This window comes from Lagenorhynchus albirostris, chromosome 9, assembly GCF_949774975.1.
Source record: "Lagenorhynchus albirostris chromosome 9, mLagAlb1.1, whole genome shotgun sequence".
Lineage (NCBI taxonomy): Eukaryota > Metazoa > Chordata > Mammalia > Artiodactyla > Delphinidae > Lagenorhynchus > Lagenorhynchus albirostris.
Genome location: NC_083103.1, coordinates 13867466 through 13880682, shown reverse-complemented (window position 1 = coordinate 13880682; position 13217 = coordinate 13867466). Strand labels below are relative to the sequence as shown.

At 52.3% G+C, this 13217-nt stretch overlaps 1 protein-coding gene across 1 annotated transcript in view; it reads left to right on the top strand.

Moving 5' to 3' along the window:
* Positions 1-3173: 3173 nt before the first annotated feature.
* The window catches only part of CREB3L1 (cAMP responsive element binding protein 3 like 1), a 34914-nt gene continuing 24870 nt past the window's right edge, over positions 3174-13217 (top strand). Inside the window, exon 1 of the mRNA XM_060157715.1 lies at positions 3174-3738. Within this exon, the coding sequence (XP_060013698.1) occupies positions 3637-3738 (102 nt within the window). The 5' untranslated portion in view covers positions 3174-3636. The remainder of the gene's footprint in view (positions 3739-13217) is intronic.

Genomic DNA, 13217 nt, shown 5'->3' with positions numbered 1-13217 from the left:
CCCGCCCTCTTGGCAGGGTGCAACCCCCGGGACTCCACTTCTAGCCCTGTGGGGGGTACAGGGAGAGCAGCCATGAGGCCCATTTTAGGGAGCCACAAGAGAACAAAGGGCCCCCTTCTGTGCCCCGGAAGTCAGCCTAATCTCCAGGATGAATATGTTTTCATTTCTCAGAAGTTCCTGTTAGAGTGTGCCAAAGCGTTTTTTCCTTTACAATCCAGGCAAACAAGGCAGGTTTACTTTGGGCGACCTTCTCACCACCACCCAGAGCCTGCCTGCCAAGTGTAAACACCCAGCCTTGCACCCTCCTGCAGGCTCCAGGATGGAAGCCTGGAAAATCGGAGCTCCAGGCTTCCTAAAGAGGCAGGTCCTTCACCCTACCTCCCCCTATTCCCTGCGCCTCTCTCTCCGCCTGACCTCCAGTGTCTGGGACAGGCAGGAAGCTTACCTCTGTCCCTTCCGTCCTGTGCGTCGCTGTGTGGGTTGGAGCATCTTTATGCGTTATGCTCCACAGCTGGAGTCACTGCTGAGCGCACCAACCAGACTTTCCTGAGGCCACAACCGGAGGGGCTACGGTCTGTGAGCTTTTCTTGACCTGGAGTATTTTGCAGCACCAACCTGGGCCTCCTTCCCCCGCCCCTTCAGATGTAGAGAAGGGGCCTGAGGCATCTGGGCCTCAAGCTCAGGACTGGCCTGGGGGAAGTAGACCCTCCCTGTTGGGTCAGAACCCAGACTGCAGACCCGGTGAGCTGTCTACTTTCCTCTGCTGGAAAATCTTTAAGAGATCTAGATACCGAAGGGATGACTGCTACAGAAGGCTTCAGGTGGGCCCTCTAATCTGAACAGGCACAATTCTTTTCACTACTTGAATAGAATCAGTGAGACCATAGCGACTGTGTATAGGGCCTTGGGGTTTCACATTCATCCTCTCTCTCCCATGTCACTGCCTGCCCCTCCCAGTCTTTCTCTTGCTTTCTCCTCTACTTGCTGTTCCCTCTATCTGGAATGCTTTTCCCTCCATTTTTGCCCCATAAATGACTCCAGTTCTCAGATCACACATCACCTCTTTAGAGAGGGCTTCCTTACCTACTCAATCATATCACACTATTTTATTTCCTTCATAGTCCTATTACTATTTGAAATTATCTTCGTAACTTTTTTTTTTTTTTTGGCCCATTTTTTCCTCATTCACTCTAGAACTTAAGTACTTAATCACGACTGTATCCCCAGGGCCTGGTCTAGGGACTGTTCACAGGTGCTCAATAATACTTGTAGAATGTGTGAACAAACCCCCTGCCATCCTTCTCTACTGTACGTGCCAGGCTCCACACTGCCCATTCCTCTTCTCTCCTCTCCCCGTCCCTTCCCCCCAGGATTTCTCTTGGGACCTCCTGCCTCTCAGACTCCACAGGAGGTGATGGAACCAGAGTGTCTCCCCAGGATTATTTTCAATGGTTTCCTGGGGTGTTCACCTGGGTAAGAATCAGGAAAGAGAGGACACGTTAATCTTATTTATCTAAAACTGTATAATCTTCCCCAGTCACTTAAGTGGTGCTTATGTCTCTAATTACAGAGCAGGCTGGGAGGAACATAGGCACAATTTCCAGCCAACCTCAGGCAGAGGGGCACTTTTGTTCCTTCTGGGGACCTGCAGGGACTCCAGCTCAGGAGCCAGGACTCCAGACACCTGCAGTCGCAAGCTCACCCACCATGGACTAACTTGTCTGCCCAGCCAGAGATGGCAACCCCCCACGCCCACAAAGGATCAGCTACATTCTCAGTATCTGACTGCTCCCCAGTTGGCCAGAGGTGACACACTTGGGGAAAACTCCCATGGTCTCAGCACCCTAATTCTACCTGGCACTGTTTAGAGAGTGAACTGATTTCTTTTTGGCCCTGCCTAACTTCTCAGAGTTACATTGCTGGTGAACTGGTCCCCAGAGCATGGGCTGTATTCCCAGCTTCTCAAGAGCAAACTCTCCGGGAGGCCCAGGAGCTAATAGTCATATGACAATCTGGAGGGTCAGAACGTCATTCTCCAGAACTATGTCAACTGGATCAGGAGATGGGGGAAAGCCACATGCCTGCCCGCCCGCCCCAGGCAAACAGCTGCTATCTCAGCCTAGCTGTGTGCCCTTTCCCCACCTTGGCACTGAGAGAGCAATTTGGGTGGCATCCCTGGCTTAACTGCGATGACATCTCTGCTTCTTAAAGGCTTTTGGTTCCTGAGCTAATTAAAAGCTCCAGACAGGGAGGACACACTTAATCCTATTAATGACTTCTGGGCACGAACAGTGTGCCCAGCCCGCGGAGGGAGTGACTTTCTGACCACTTGCATTTGTTCAGGTGCCTGGTGATTGTTTATCAGCCCTTTCAAGAGATTAAGCTGCACTCTGGAGCGGGCCACTTAGGTAATGGATCCAGGGGGCCTGGGAGTGTCCTGTGACCATGGAGCATGCAGCCAACCTACATCCTGGCTCACGCAGAGCCCATGACTACTGTTCTCCAACTTCTTGCTCTTCAGAAACACTAGGGGTACTCGATGATTGATGAGAAGAGGGGTCCTTACCTCATCTCTCCTGTCCCCCCCAGCACTTTCACACACAGGAAAGCTGGATACAGTCCTCGCCCTGAGGGATCTCAGAGTCCAGTGGGTTTATAGACACATGAGCAAACAATGACAATACTGTATCAGACTCAGCACATGGAGGTAAGCACACCATGCCCTGTGGGTGTATAGTGATGGTAACTGCTTCAGCCTGGGGGTCAGGGAAGGCTTCCTGGAGGAGGAGACCTGAAAATCTCCCCATTGAAAGGAGATTTGTTGAGGGGCCCAAGAGATGGAATTCCCTGACTTTGGATTTGGTTCAGGCCCTAGCATAAGCCTGGAAGAATAGAAATAACTCAGCTCCCTCGTGAGCTTATGGGAGTGTGGTTGGCAAAGCCTTAAGATGCTGAGGTTCAAGGAACACAGTTATTGGCTCTAGGACAATTCTGCTTCAAGCCCCTATCTTTTCAGAGAAAAAAGGATTGGCAAGACTAGCTCGCAGCTGTCTCTTTAAAAGAGGAGGGACGATTCCTCAGGCCGCTCCTTCTCCTCATTAATATGAAATTATCGTGAATATTGATGTGGAGGAGTGGCGCCTCAGCCAGCTGGGCTAACCAGCCAAGGGGTTCCCGGTTTCACAGAGAGGAAAAGTGACAGAAGCCGTGCAGAGGGAGACGCAGAGAGAGCGGAGCGCCCGGCAGTCACCCAGTCTCGGGGGAGCGCTCAGCTCCCCCGCCCCCGGCTCCCACCCAGTCCGGGGGGCTCTTCAAGCCCTCAGCCCCACTCCCGGGCTCCCCATGGAAGCCAGCTGTGCCCCCGGAGGAGCGGGAGGAGGAGGAGTCGGCTAAATGCCCGCGGTGCGCCCGGGGCCCCTGAGCCCAGCCAGCTCTGCGCCGCTGCCCTAAGGCCTCCGCGCCCCCCGCGCCCCCTACCCGGGGACGCGCAGCCTCTGCCCGCCCCTCCCCCGGGGCTCTGCCCGGGACCTGCCCCCCGCCCGCTTGCCAGCGCTCGGGCCGGAGCTCTGGGCCGGGCGCGCCGCCGCCCTGGAGTGAGGGAAGCCCAGCCGAAGGGGGTCTCCGGAGCCTGCCGCGATGGACGCCGTCTTGGAGCCCTTCCCGGCCGACAGGCTGTTCCCCGGATCCAGCTTCCTGGACTTGGGGGATCTGAACGAGTCTGATTTCCTCAACAATGCGGTAAGATGAAGAGTCTGTGTTTTCCTTCCACCACTCCTTACTCCTCTTCGCGGTGCACCTGGGGCCCCCTGAAGGACTGGACTACACAGCACTGGGCAGAAGTGGGGGAGGGGGCTCGGTGCAGGGTCCCCTTGAGAGACACGTGCTTAGAGCTCTGAGATTTGGTGACTAGATCCCTCGACACCTCCCTAGACCCCGAAGCTGGAGCCTCTGAGCTTGCGCCCGTGCACGGTCCTCCTGGAGGCTCCGTCCATGGATACATTGGCCTCGGCCTTCTAGGGGAGGGGAACGTCGAGGCGTCGGGGCCATCGGATCCACTGATACAACCTCAAGAAACACCAATTCTGCTCCCCCCCCCAAGTCTTCTAATCGTCCTCCACCCATCCTGGGGTTCCGGGACCAGACTGGGCGCAAATTGGCGGCGCCCTTTCCTGCGCCCCCTTTAAGACCTCGGTGGCTCTGCGTCTGGTTCTCCGCTGGGGGGCGCACAGGGGAGTGTTCGAGGGCCAGAGACCAGACGCCCCTTGGGGGGCCAGAGGCCGACCCGGGTTTTGAGCCAGACCCGGAAATGTGGGGTGCTGCCCTGGCCTCCCCAGGAAGTCAGGCCAGAGATCCCCCAGGGAGGGACCTCAACTGGTCAGGGCAGCACGGGGTGATCGCTCAGAAGGAGGGAGGTCTTTCTCTAGGTCTGTTTCTCTGTCCCTTATGTCTCCCTGACTGTCTCTCTCTCCGGGCTTGTCCTTCTCTTTCTCTTCCCCTCCCTCCCTAAGGAAACGTGGCTTCTTTCTTCTTCCCTCCCTCCCCCTCTCAGGCTCAGCCCTAAGGTCCTGGGGGGCGGGGGGATGGGCTCGGTAATGGGAGAAAATCTTTGGGTTCAGAAGGGCCTGCCGGGTTGAAATGTGGGCTGCTTGGGGGATCTGGGGGGATTCCCCCACCCCATGCAGTGACCTGCCAGTCTCTCCCTCTTCCCCTCCTCCCCCCCCAGCACACACACACACACACACACACACACACACACACACACACAAACACACACACACACACACACCCCGTGATCATCTCAAGGGTCTCTATTTGCTGGCCTCTAACTCCTGGGACTAAGATAAACCTGGCAGACAAGAGCCAAATGCACTGAGAGTTAAAGGACTGGGCATCTTGGACTTCCACCTAAACTGTTCCAGGCTGCTGGTGGGGAACAAGTCCAGGGACGGGAACCTGAGTCAGGGAGGCATGGGGTGAGAGGTCTCCCGGTCCTCCATTAGGCAGTAGATCCAGGTCACCCTGCTCTCTAGGAAGGCCCCTGGTTCCAGTCAGAGAGAGCACACTTCTGCAGACAAGCCGAGGGGAAGAGGGGAGAGGGCTTGAACCAGCAGTGGGGAGACCTGGGTTCTAGTCCTGCCTCTGCTTCTGCCTTTCCCTGTGAGCCTGGGCCGTGCAACCAGCTTTCCTTCCTGGCCCTGTTTCCGTGTCTGTAAAATGGGAAGAGGTTGGATCATTCTTTCTAAGGATGGTCTGGCACAGATCCTAGGAATGAAGTAGCAGGGATCTGGGGTTCCATACGCCCCTCCTGGAGTTGGTAACAGGTACTGGTCAGAGGGAGGGAGTTTGCTGCAGCGTGTACCTTTATGGGCAGAGCCCCCCTGTGAGGTTCCCTCAGCCCTCAGCAGCTCTGAGTTGGACTTTCTTCTGAATGAACTCTGCCGCCTACAGCCTCTTCCTGCTGCTCCATTCAGCCTTGCATCCCCAGCTGCTCATCTGGGCCTTGGTCCAGCACAGGAAAGGAGGCATGATCATGATCAGACAGTGGTATCCAGTACTGGGCCTGGGGAGGGAAAGCCCTGCTGGGAAAGCTCCTTATCTCAGGCCTAAGCAAGGCCAGGTGAGGCAGGGGGAGAGGAAAGAATTTCTGAGAGGAAAGAAAACTCCTGGGCTGGGAATCAGGAAATTTGGTTCTAGCTGTGCTTCTGCCACCAGCCAGCTGGGCAGTTCAAACAAGTGACTTTTATTCCTGAGGGCCTTGGATTCCTCATCTGAAAAATGGAGATACAGAAGCTTCCCCATAGTGTTATTATAGAGATTTAGTGAGAAAATTAATTAAAGATTAATGCAGGACGATGCCTGCCAGGTAAGTTTCCATAGTTAACATGCTCTGGAGACTAGATGGGGTAGTAGTAAAGAATACTCTGGTAGGAGTTGCTTTGTGACCCTGAGCAGGTCACCTTCCTTCTTTGGCGCCTCCATCGTTTAGATGTCTAAGGTCCCTCCCAGCTGGGACCCCATACCAACCCCATCCCCAACTCCCTCTTCATCCTGCATGAGGACAGGAAAGTGTTTCCAGGGTTAAAGATGGAAAGGGGTGAAGTTTGTGTGCTTCTCAGTCTGGAAAATGGAGGGTAGGTTATTCACTATCCTTCTTAAAAATCCAGATAAAGGCCATAAAGTCACGGTGGAAACCGTGTGTGCTCTATTACTCTGTACAAAAGGCAAAAATCAAAAAGGATGCTTACCCTGAACACAACTGTGTAAGAAATATGCAATCGCTTGGACAGAGACAGGAGAATGAGTTGCATACTTTGCATAAGCCATGTGTGCTTAGAGGTGGCCAGGGGTGCTGTATTTTTCCTTCTGTGAGAATACCTTCATCCTATTGCAATCTTGTCTATGGGATTCTCAGAGACATCCCTCGGAAGGAGCTGCCCTTCCTGCCAGATGAGGGTGCTTCTCCTCCCATCCCCTCCCCACTCTCCCGCAGTTCCTGATGTGGCCTCCCTAGAGCCGTCTTCCCTTGGACCCTGTGACCCCTCAGCCCCTGGGCAGGTATGAGAGAGGGCCTGGCGCTCAGAGAACTGGGATAAAGGACCAGAGGGAGAACAGGTCATGTCTCCAGAGAGAGACACTAGGTCCGTCCTCCGTCCTCCGGCTCAGGGGAAAGGATGACTCTGGTTTCTTTAGAGGGAAATGGCTTTGGATCCCAGAGAAGCCCCATCTGGGAGGGTGTGGGGAGGAGGAGAAGGAGGAAGAGGAGTTCTGTTGTCTCAGAGGGGCACAGCAGGAAGCTGCAAGGATGTTTGCCCAGCACACTCATTCACCTCCCAGCAGCTGGTGAGGCCAGGTGTGGGAATGACAAGGACCGGGGGCCAGCCCAGGGGAAGGGGGGTGGTGAGGGCTAAACCTGATCACTGCTCCCCAGGCCCCCAGCCTGGCTTCTCCTGAGCTGAGTAGGGAAGCAGAGAACCACTACCATTACTATTTCCACCACCCCAGCCTTTGGGGGATTTAGGGAGATTAGAGAAGTATGTGCATTTGGGTGTTCCTATGTCTGTGTGTGGGCCTTTAACAGCCCTTAAAAGGGGAGGGGTGCGAGCGCATGTGCCTGTGTTTCTCTTTAAATTCTCACCAACAGGAAAGAGGACCCAAGGGCCGAGGCACTCTGGTCTCCAGGTAGAATCCACTACAAAAGAACTAATAGAGAAAAACTAATGGAGGAGCCCAAATCTCAGCGCTCCCCTTCAGGAAGGGAGATCGCCCCAGACCCCTCCTTCTCCTCTAAAACACTAAGTTTGTTTTGGGCAGCTTTTTATTTTGGTTTTGCTCCCCCCACTAGGATGTGAGCTCCTTGAGGGCAGGCGTTTAACTGTCTTGTTCACTGCTGTATCCCCAGTGCCCAGTACAGTGCTTGGCACAGAGGAGGCTTCAACCAACTGTTGCTGAATGAATCCTTTTTCCCTAACTCTCAGGCCAGCCCCACATTTTTTAAGGAAGAGGAAAAAGGATGCTCTCTACTCCCAGCCATCAGGGTACTGCGGCCCACACTGTCTCTGAAATTCAGGAAGGTTTCCAATGAGTTATCATTGCCTTGAGTCATCCCTACCCTTGGCACTGACCCCCACAACCCCTGGTGTAGGATAGTCTACAGCTGACAGATGCACAGCAGATTTGAACTTGTGGCTTAGGCTTCACCCTGAGCACCAGTTGGCTCTAGGGCTTCCATCTTCCCCAGTTTCCCCTTGTCCAGTTTGCGGGGACTCCTGGATCCACACTCACCCAGCTTAAAACTAAGTCTTTTCTAGTCCTGCCGCGGGGCCTTTGCACATGCTATCCCTGACATCTAGAATGCTTTCCAGTTCTCTCCATCTCATCTTACTCAGTTCAAAGGAAGCCTCGTTAGAGAAGCCTCCCCAGCCACCTCAAGTGGGACCCCTTATTGTTTTGTTTCAGTCTGTTGTTGTTGTAGTTGTTGTTGTTTTGGCCGTGCCGCACAGCATGTGGGATCTCAGTTCCCTGACCAGGGATCAAGCCCTATGCCCTCTGCAGTGGAAGCACGGAGCCTTAACCACTGGACCGCCAGGGAAGTCTCTGTTTCAGTCCTTTGATTTCTTCGTAGCTCGTATCTCAATTTGCTGTTATTTTATCAGCTTATTATCCACTTCCGCTGTGAGAAAGCAAGTTCCCTAAGAACAGAGGCCATGTCAGTTGTGTTCATTGTGTTCAGTTGTGTTCATAGCACAGTACTGTGGCACAAAATAGGCGTTTAGTATAGTAAAACTCAACCATAAAACAATAAGCTGAGTCCAAAATTTTCAATCATACAAAATGTGGAGTTATGTTATGGTAGGATCAATGAAAAGTGGTATTTTTCAGTGGGTCTGTACTATCACAAAAAGCACAAAAGTAAACATTGTGAAACCTTAGTGCATATGCAGCAAACCAAGCTGAGGAAGTTCCAGAGGAGCACGAGGCAGTCACTTCTTTACCAGCCCCACAATGATAAGAGCTTTTCCCACCTTTATTTGAGATGGGTCCCAGACATAGGACAGAAGCCAAGTTTTGGTCACATTATAGAGTACTTTGCTCTATTTCAAGGGTCTACTGTATTTGTAGAGAAAATGACTTCAGACTCCCTTATAGGCAGTCCCTATAAGGGAAGGGGAGACTGTTTTTAAAAAGACAGGCCTGAGTGTTCAAGAAGTGTACTGATAATTCCAGAAGGGGCCCTGGATTCTCAGGTTCTGGCCTAGCCAGCCCTGAGGGTGATGCGGACTGGGTCCCACAAAAATGCTGCCTGTGTCCCCATCTGCTGTGAAGTCCCTCCGGCTTCCCTGGACCAGCTGGGAATTCGCTTGGTTATTTTTCAATACATACATCCGTCCTTTAACAACTGGGAACTAAAGGAGCGCCAGTGTTGGTCACTGTGCAGAATGACCTCCAGCCACTCACAGCCAAATGAGAGAGACAGAGAGGGAAGCAGACAGAGCAGCACCGCGGGGTGCCGTGATGCAGCAGAGCATGATGGGAGCCCAAAGAGGAGCCTCCAGCCGGGCTGGAGATCATGGAAGGTTCTCAGAGGAGGTGACCGCCCCACCCTCCCTCTCCAATATCACCATCCCTATAGGCAAAGGAGTTATTGGAAGGTATTTCGGCAGGGAGGACTGGGGCCGTGTCCCTTTTACTGAGCCTGTTATATAAGCATCACTGGCCCCTGTGCAGATGAGAAAACTGACACTTACAGAGGAGGGGACATCTAAATGCTGTTCTCGGGACAGGGTCCCATGGAGTCAAGGAAGAGAAATCACCATCTTCTCTCCCGCTCTTGTTCTGGTTTGGACTTTGCCCTCCAGGGCAGGAACGTTTGGGATCTCAGATATCAGAGGGGCTCCGCCGTCATGCTCACTCACTCCCATCCTTAGGGCACCATGGATGCCTAGAGCTTTAAGGGCAGAGCCAGTACGTTGCCTGGCCTGTCAGAGGAGAGACCACACATCCCATCCCCTGCCCTCTCCTCATCCTCACTCTAGGATGCCACTCCCCGGCCCACCTGGGAACTTGGACCTTTGCTCTCTGCAGTTTCCAGGACTCCCCAGGAGGGTCTGTTTCTGTCTGGCCTGGCCGCCGTGCCAGGACAGGGGAGGACGAAGGCCAGCCCCGCTTTGTGTCTTCCCTTCCCCATACGATGTGCCTCCTGCAAGTCCTGGTACCAAAGCCCTCTCAGAGCATCCCTCTGTGGGACCTGGCTTGCTCTTGAACCTCCCTCAAGAAACCAGCTCCAGATGCTGGAGAACAGGCTGTTCTTCTGGAAGTCTCAGCGCTCCAGGGGGCAGGATGGAGGAAGAAGATTTGGGTGGAGTTAAGTCAAGACCATGAGCATTGCTCTGGCTGGAACACGAAGTAACCCGCTTCAGCAGGCAGAGCAAATGGTAGAACTGGGGAGCAGGACTGGGCAGAAGGTAGGCATGAGGATGTCTGGTTCTGAGGAAGCTGGGAGGGGCAAGAAACAGCCCAGAACTCTGACCATCAGAGAAAATAGATCAAGGGTGATTTCCTTGTCAAAATCCTGATCCTTATGAACTGGACATACCACATCATGAGCGAGGCCAACTTGACAGCTGGAGGAATATTGGGCTTCTCTGCTGCCGGGCTGAAGGTGCCTTTTCTCCCAACTCTCCCGGGACAGAGCCCTCACTGCAGCTTCCTTGGCCCTTGGCCCAGGAGCCATTTCACCCATCACAGAGAGGCTGACACATCTGGGCTGGGCTGTGTGGTCTGACAGAACAGCTGGACAGCAGCAGCTGTCCCCCTCTTCTTCTTCCAAAAGAATAACAAAAATGAAAGCAGCAGTGGAGTAAGGCAGGCTCTTCAGGCCCTCACGGAGAGCCAGGAGGCAGTTTGAAAGCAGCAATTGAGGGGACTTGCTGGGGAGGCAGAAAGGCCCAAGCCTTTTCCCATGTGTTCCCTGCTGCCTAGAATGTTCTCACCTCTCCTCACCTCAGCTCCCTAACTCTCTGTGTGACCTTGGGCAAATCACTTCCCCTTGGTTTCCTCATTGCTGAACTAGACTGAGAGTTCTTTGAGGGCAGGGAGTGTCAGGCAATTGTTTTTAATCTATTCACTAGTTATAGCTATAGTGACTGGGTGCTCAGGAAATGTTTATTTATTGAATAGATGGAAGGAAGGAATGAGAAGCGGTGATGGATGGATGAACGAGTGGGTGGATGGGTAATGGGAGAAAGGACACTCCCACACTTCAGCTTTGATGGTACTTTTCTTTTTTTAGGTGGATTTTATTTATCAAGTAGCGACTCTTAACCTAAGTCCTACATCTACCTTTCACTCTATCATGATGGCCTTTTCTTTTTTCTTTTTTTTTAATTTTTATTGTAGTTGATTTACAATGTTGTGCTAGTTTCAGGTGTACAACAAAGTGAATCAGTCATATATATATATATATCTCCATTCTTTTTCAGATTCTTTTCCCATATAGGTTATTACAGAATATTGAGTAGAGTTCCCGGTGCTATACAGTATGTCCTTGTTAGTTATCTGTTTTATATATAGTAGTGTGTATATGTTAATCCCAATCTCCTAATTATGGTGGCCTTTTCTATTATGAAATATATCATGCTCATAAGAGAATATATATAATGCATGTATATGAATTACAAAGTGTAATAAAATGGATACCTGGGTACTCACTACCCAGCTAAAGAAATCGACCCAGCTCTCAATATCCTGGCCTCTCAAAGTTGCATGAGCTTGGGGAAAAGTTGAGCTGTAGACTCTAAATCCATTCCACTCTGGGCAGATTCTGAACAGAAATTCTCCTGAGACCTGGTGTCTATTCCCAGACCCCACCTTACCAGACAGCAAGTCCACAGGTCAGAAGGCAGATACCCCGACAAGTGCTGGGGAGCCAAGCCATACCTGAGGTGGTGTGGGGTGACCATTAGTGGTTGGTTTTAGCCCTGCCCAGACCTGGGAGCAAATCCTGGCTCTCATCATTTGTCATCTGTGTGAGCTTGGACAGGTGCCTTAACCTCTCTGAGCTTATTTTCCTCATCCATTAAGTAAGGATGACTGTAGCACACAGGGTTCTTACAAGGACTCAGACAACTCTTGCAAAGAGCCTAGCACAGTGCATGGCACACGGCAAGCCCTCTATAAACAGTAGTTGTTGCTGCTGTTTTCATTCTGATTGTTGCTGTCGCTGCCCAAAAGGACAGTCCTCAGCATTCGACTGCCCTTGGAGGAATGTCCCATCTTCATCCCTTTGTTGACCCCTAACCATAGGGATTTTATTTGCCTACCTGTTGGACCTCTCTGGAGCTGAAAGGCTGTTTTCTTTGGGTAAAGGCAAAAGACCCCAGGCCTCTTCTCAGGGCTATGTCTTTCTGGGCATCAGGAGATGGATGGCCAGGGATGAGCAAATCTGGGGCCCCATGTGAGGACCCAGTGCCTGGAATGGGGGACCATATTTTGTATCTGGCCCTAGGTGCTGGGATGGGACAGCAGGAAATCGATCATTATTCCTTCAACATCCAGTGTTGTCATGTGTGCTTAAGAGCACAAGCTCTGCAATCAGAGCTTGGGTTCAAATCCTGGCTCAGCCACTTGCTAACTGAATAAACTGGGTAAGCTACTTAACCTCTCTGTGCCTCAGTTTCCTTAACCATTCAATGGCAGTACTAATAGTACCTACCTGATCTTCTGAAACTTAAGTCAGGTACTGCATGGAAGGAACTAGAACAGTGCCTGGCATATAAATATTAGCTATTATTGTTATTAGGTATACTGTATGCCAGTCCCTGTGTGAAGCCCTGCAGAGGGTTCGAGGATGAAATCCATCCTATATCCTACCCTCAAGGTGGTTAAAGTTTAGAAGGAAAGATGGGTCCCATTGTGGATAATTAGAGTTCAAGGCATCATATTAACCAGTGGCTAATGAATGCTACAGTGGTATAAGATGGAGAGGACTCCTCCAGCTGGGTGATCAAGGAAGGCTTCCTGGCAGAAACAGCACTGAGTTGGGCCTTAAAGGCTGATAGGAGTTAGAATGAGGAGATAAAAGGCAAAGGCCTTCCAGGCACAGGGAATGGTACCAGCAAAGGCCCTGCAGCCATGGAGCTTACAGCAGGTTTAAGGAACTGGGAGCAGTCATCCAATGAGGCTGGAGGGAAAGGAAAGATGAGGGGTTCCAGCTATAGTGGAAAGTTGAGATCAATTTGTGACAAACCTTGAATGCTGTGCTTAGGAGCTGAGAGTTTTTTCAGCAGGCAGAAGGGAGCCAGTGATAGTTCTCAATGATAGTTCTGAGCTGGACAGGGCAGTGGTCCCAGCTCCCCTGAACCGTGTCAGTGCTAGGAGGTCTAGAGTCCATTAGGGCATCCCAGCTGTCAGCCTGTCTGGATGATCACGGCCTCTCCCCCAAGACAGCATTGTGGGCTCCTCTCTGTGCCCGGAGCAGGCCGAGGCAGCAACTGACCCCAGGTCCCTTCTCTCCTCTGATTTCTACCCCCTGCCCTGATGTCACTCTCACACTGGCCAGGAGCACCAGTTCCCTTCTGGCTCTCTCATCCCCAGCACTTGGGGCCAGGCTGGCCTGGGGAGGCCCAAGGCAACTCCACCCTTGCGGAGACACAAGCTGTCCCTCTTTGGGGCTGAGAGCTCCAGTCTGAACCATGTCGTGCCTCCTGGCCCAACCCCAA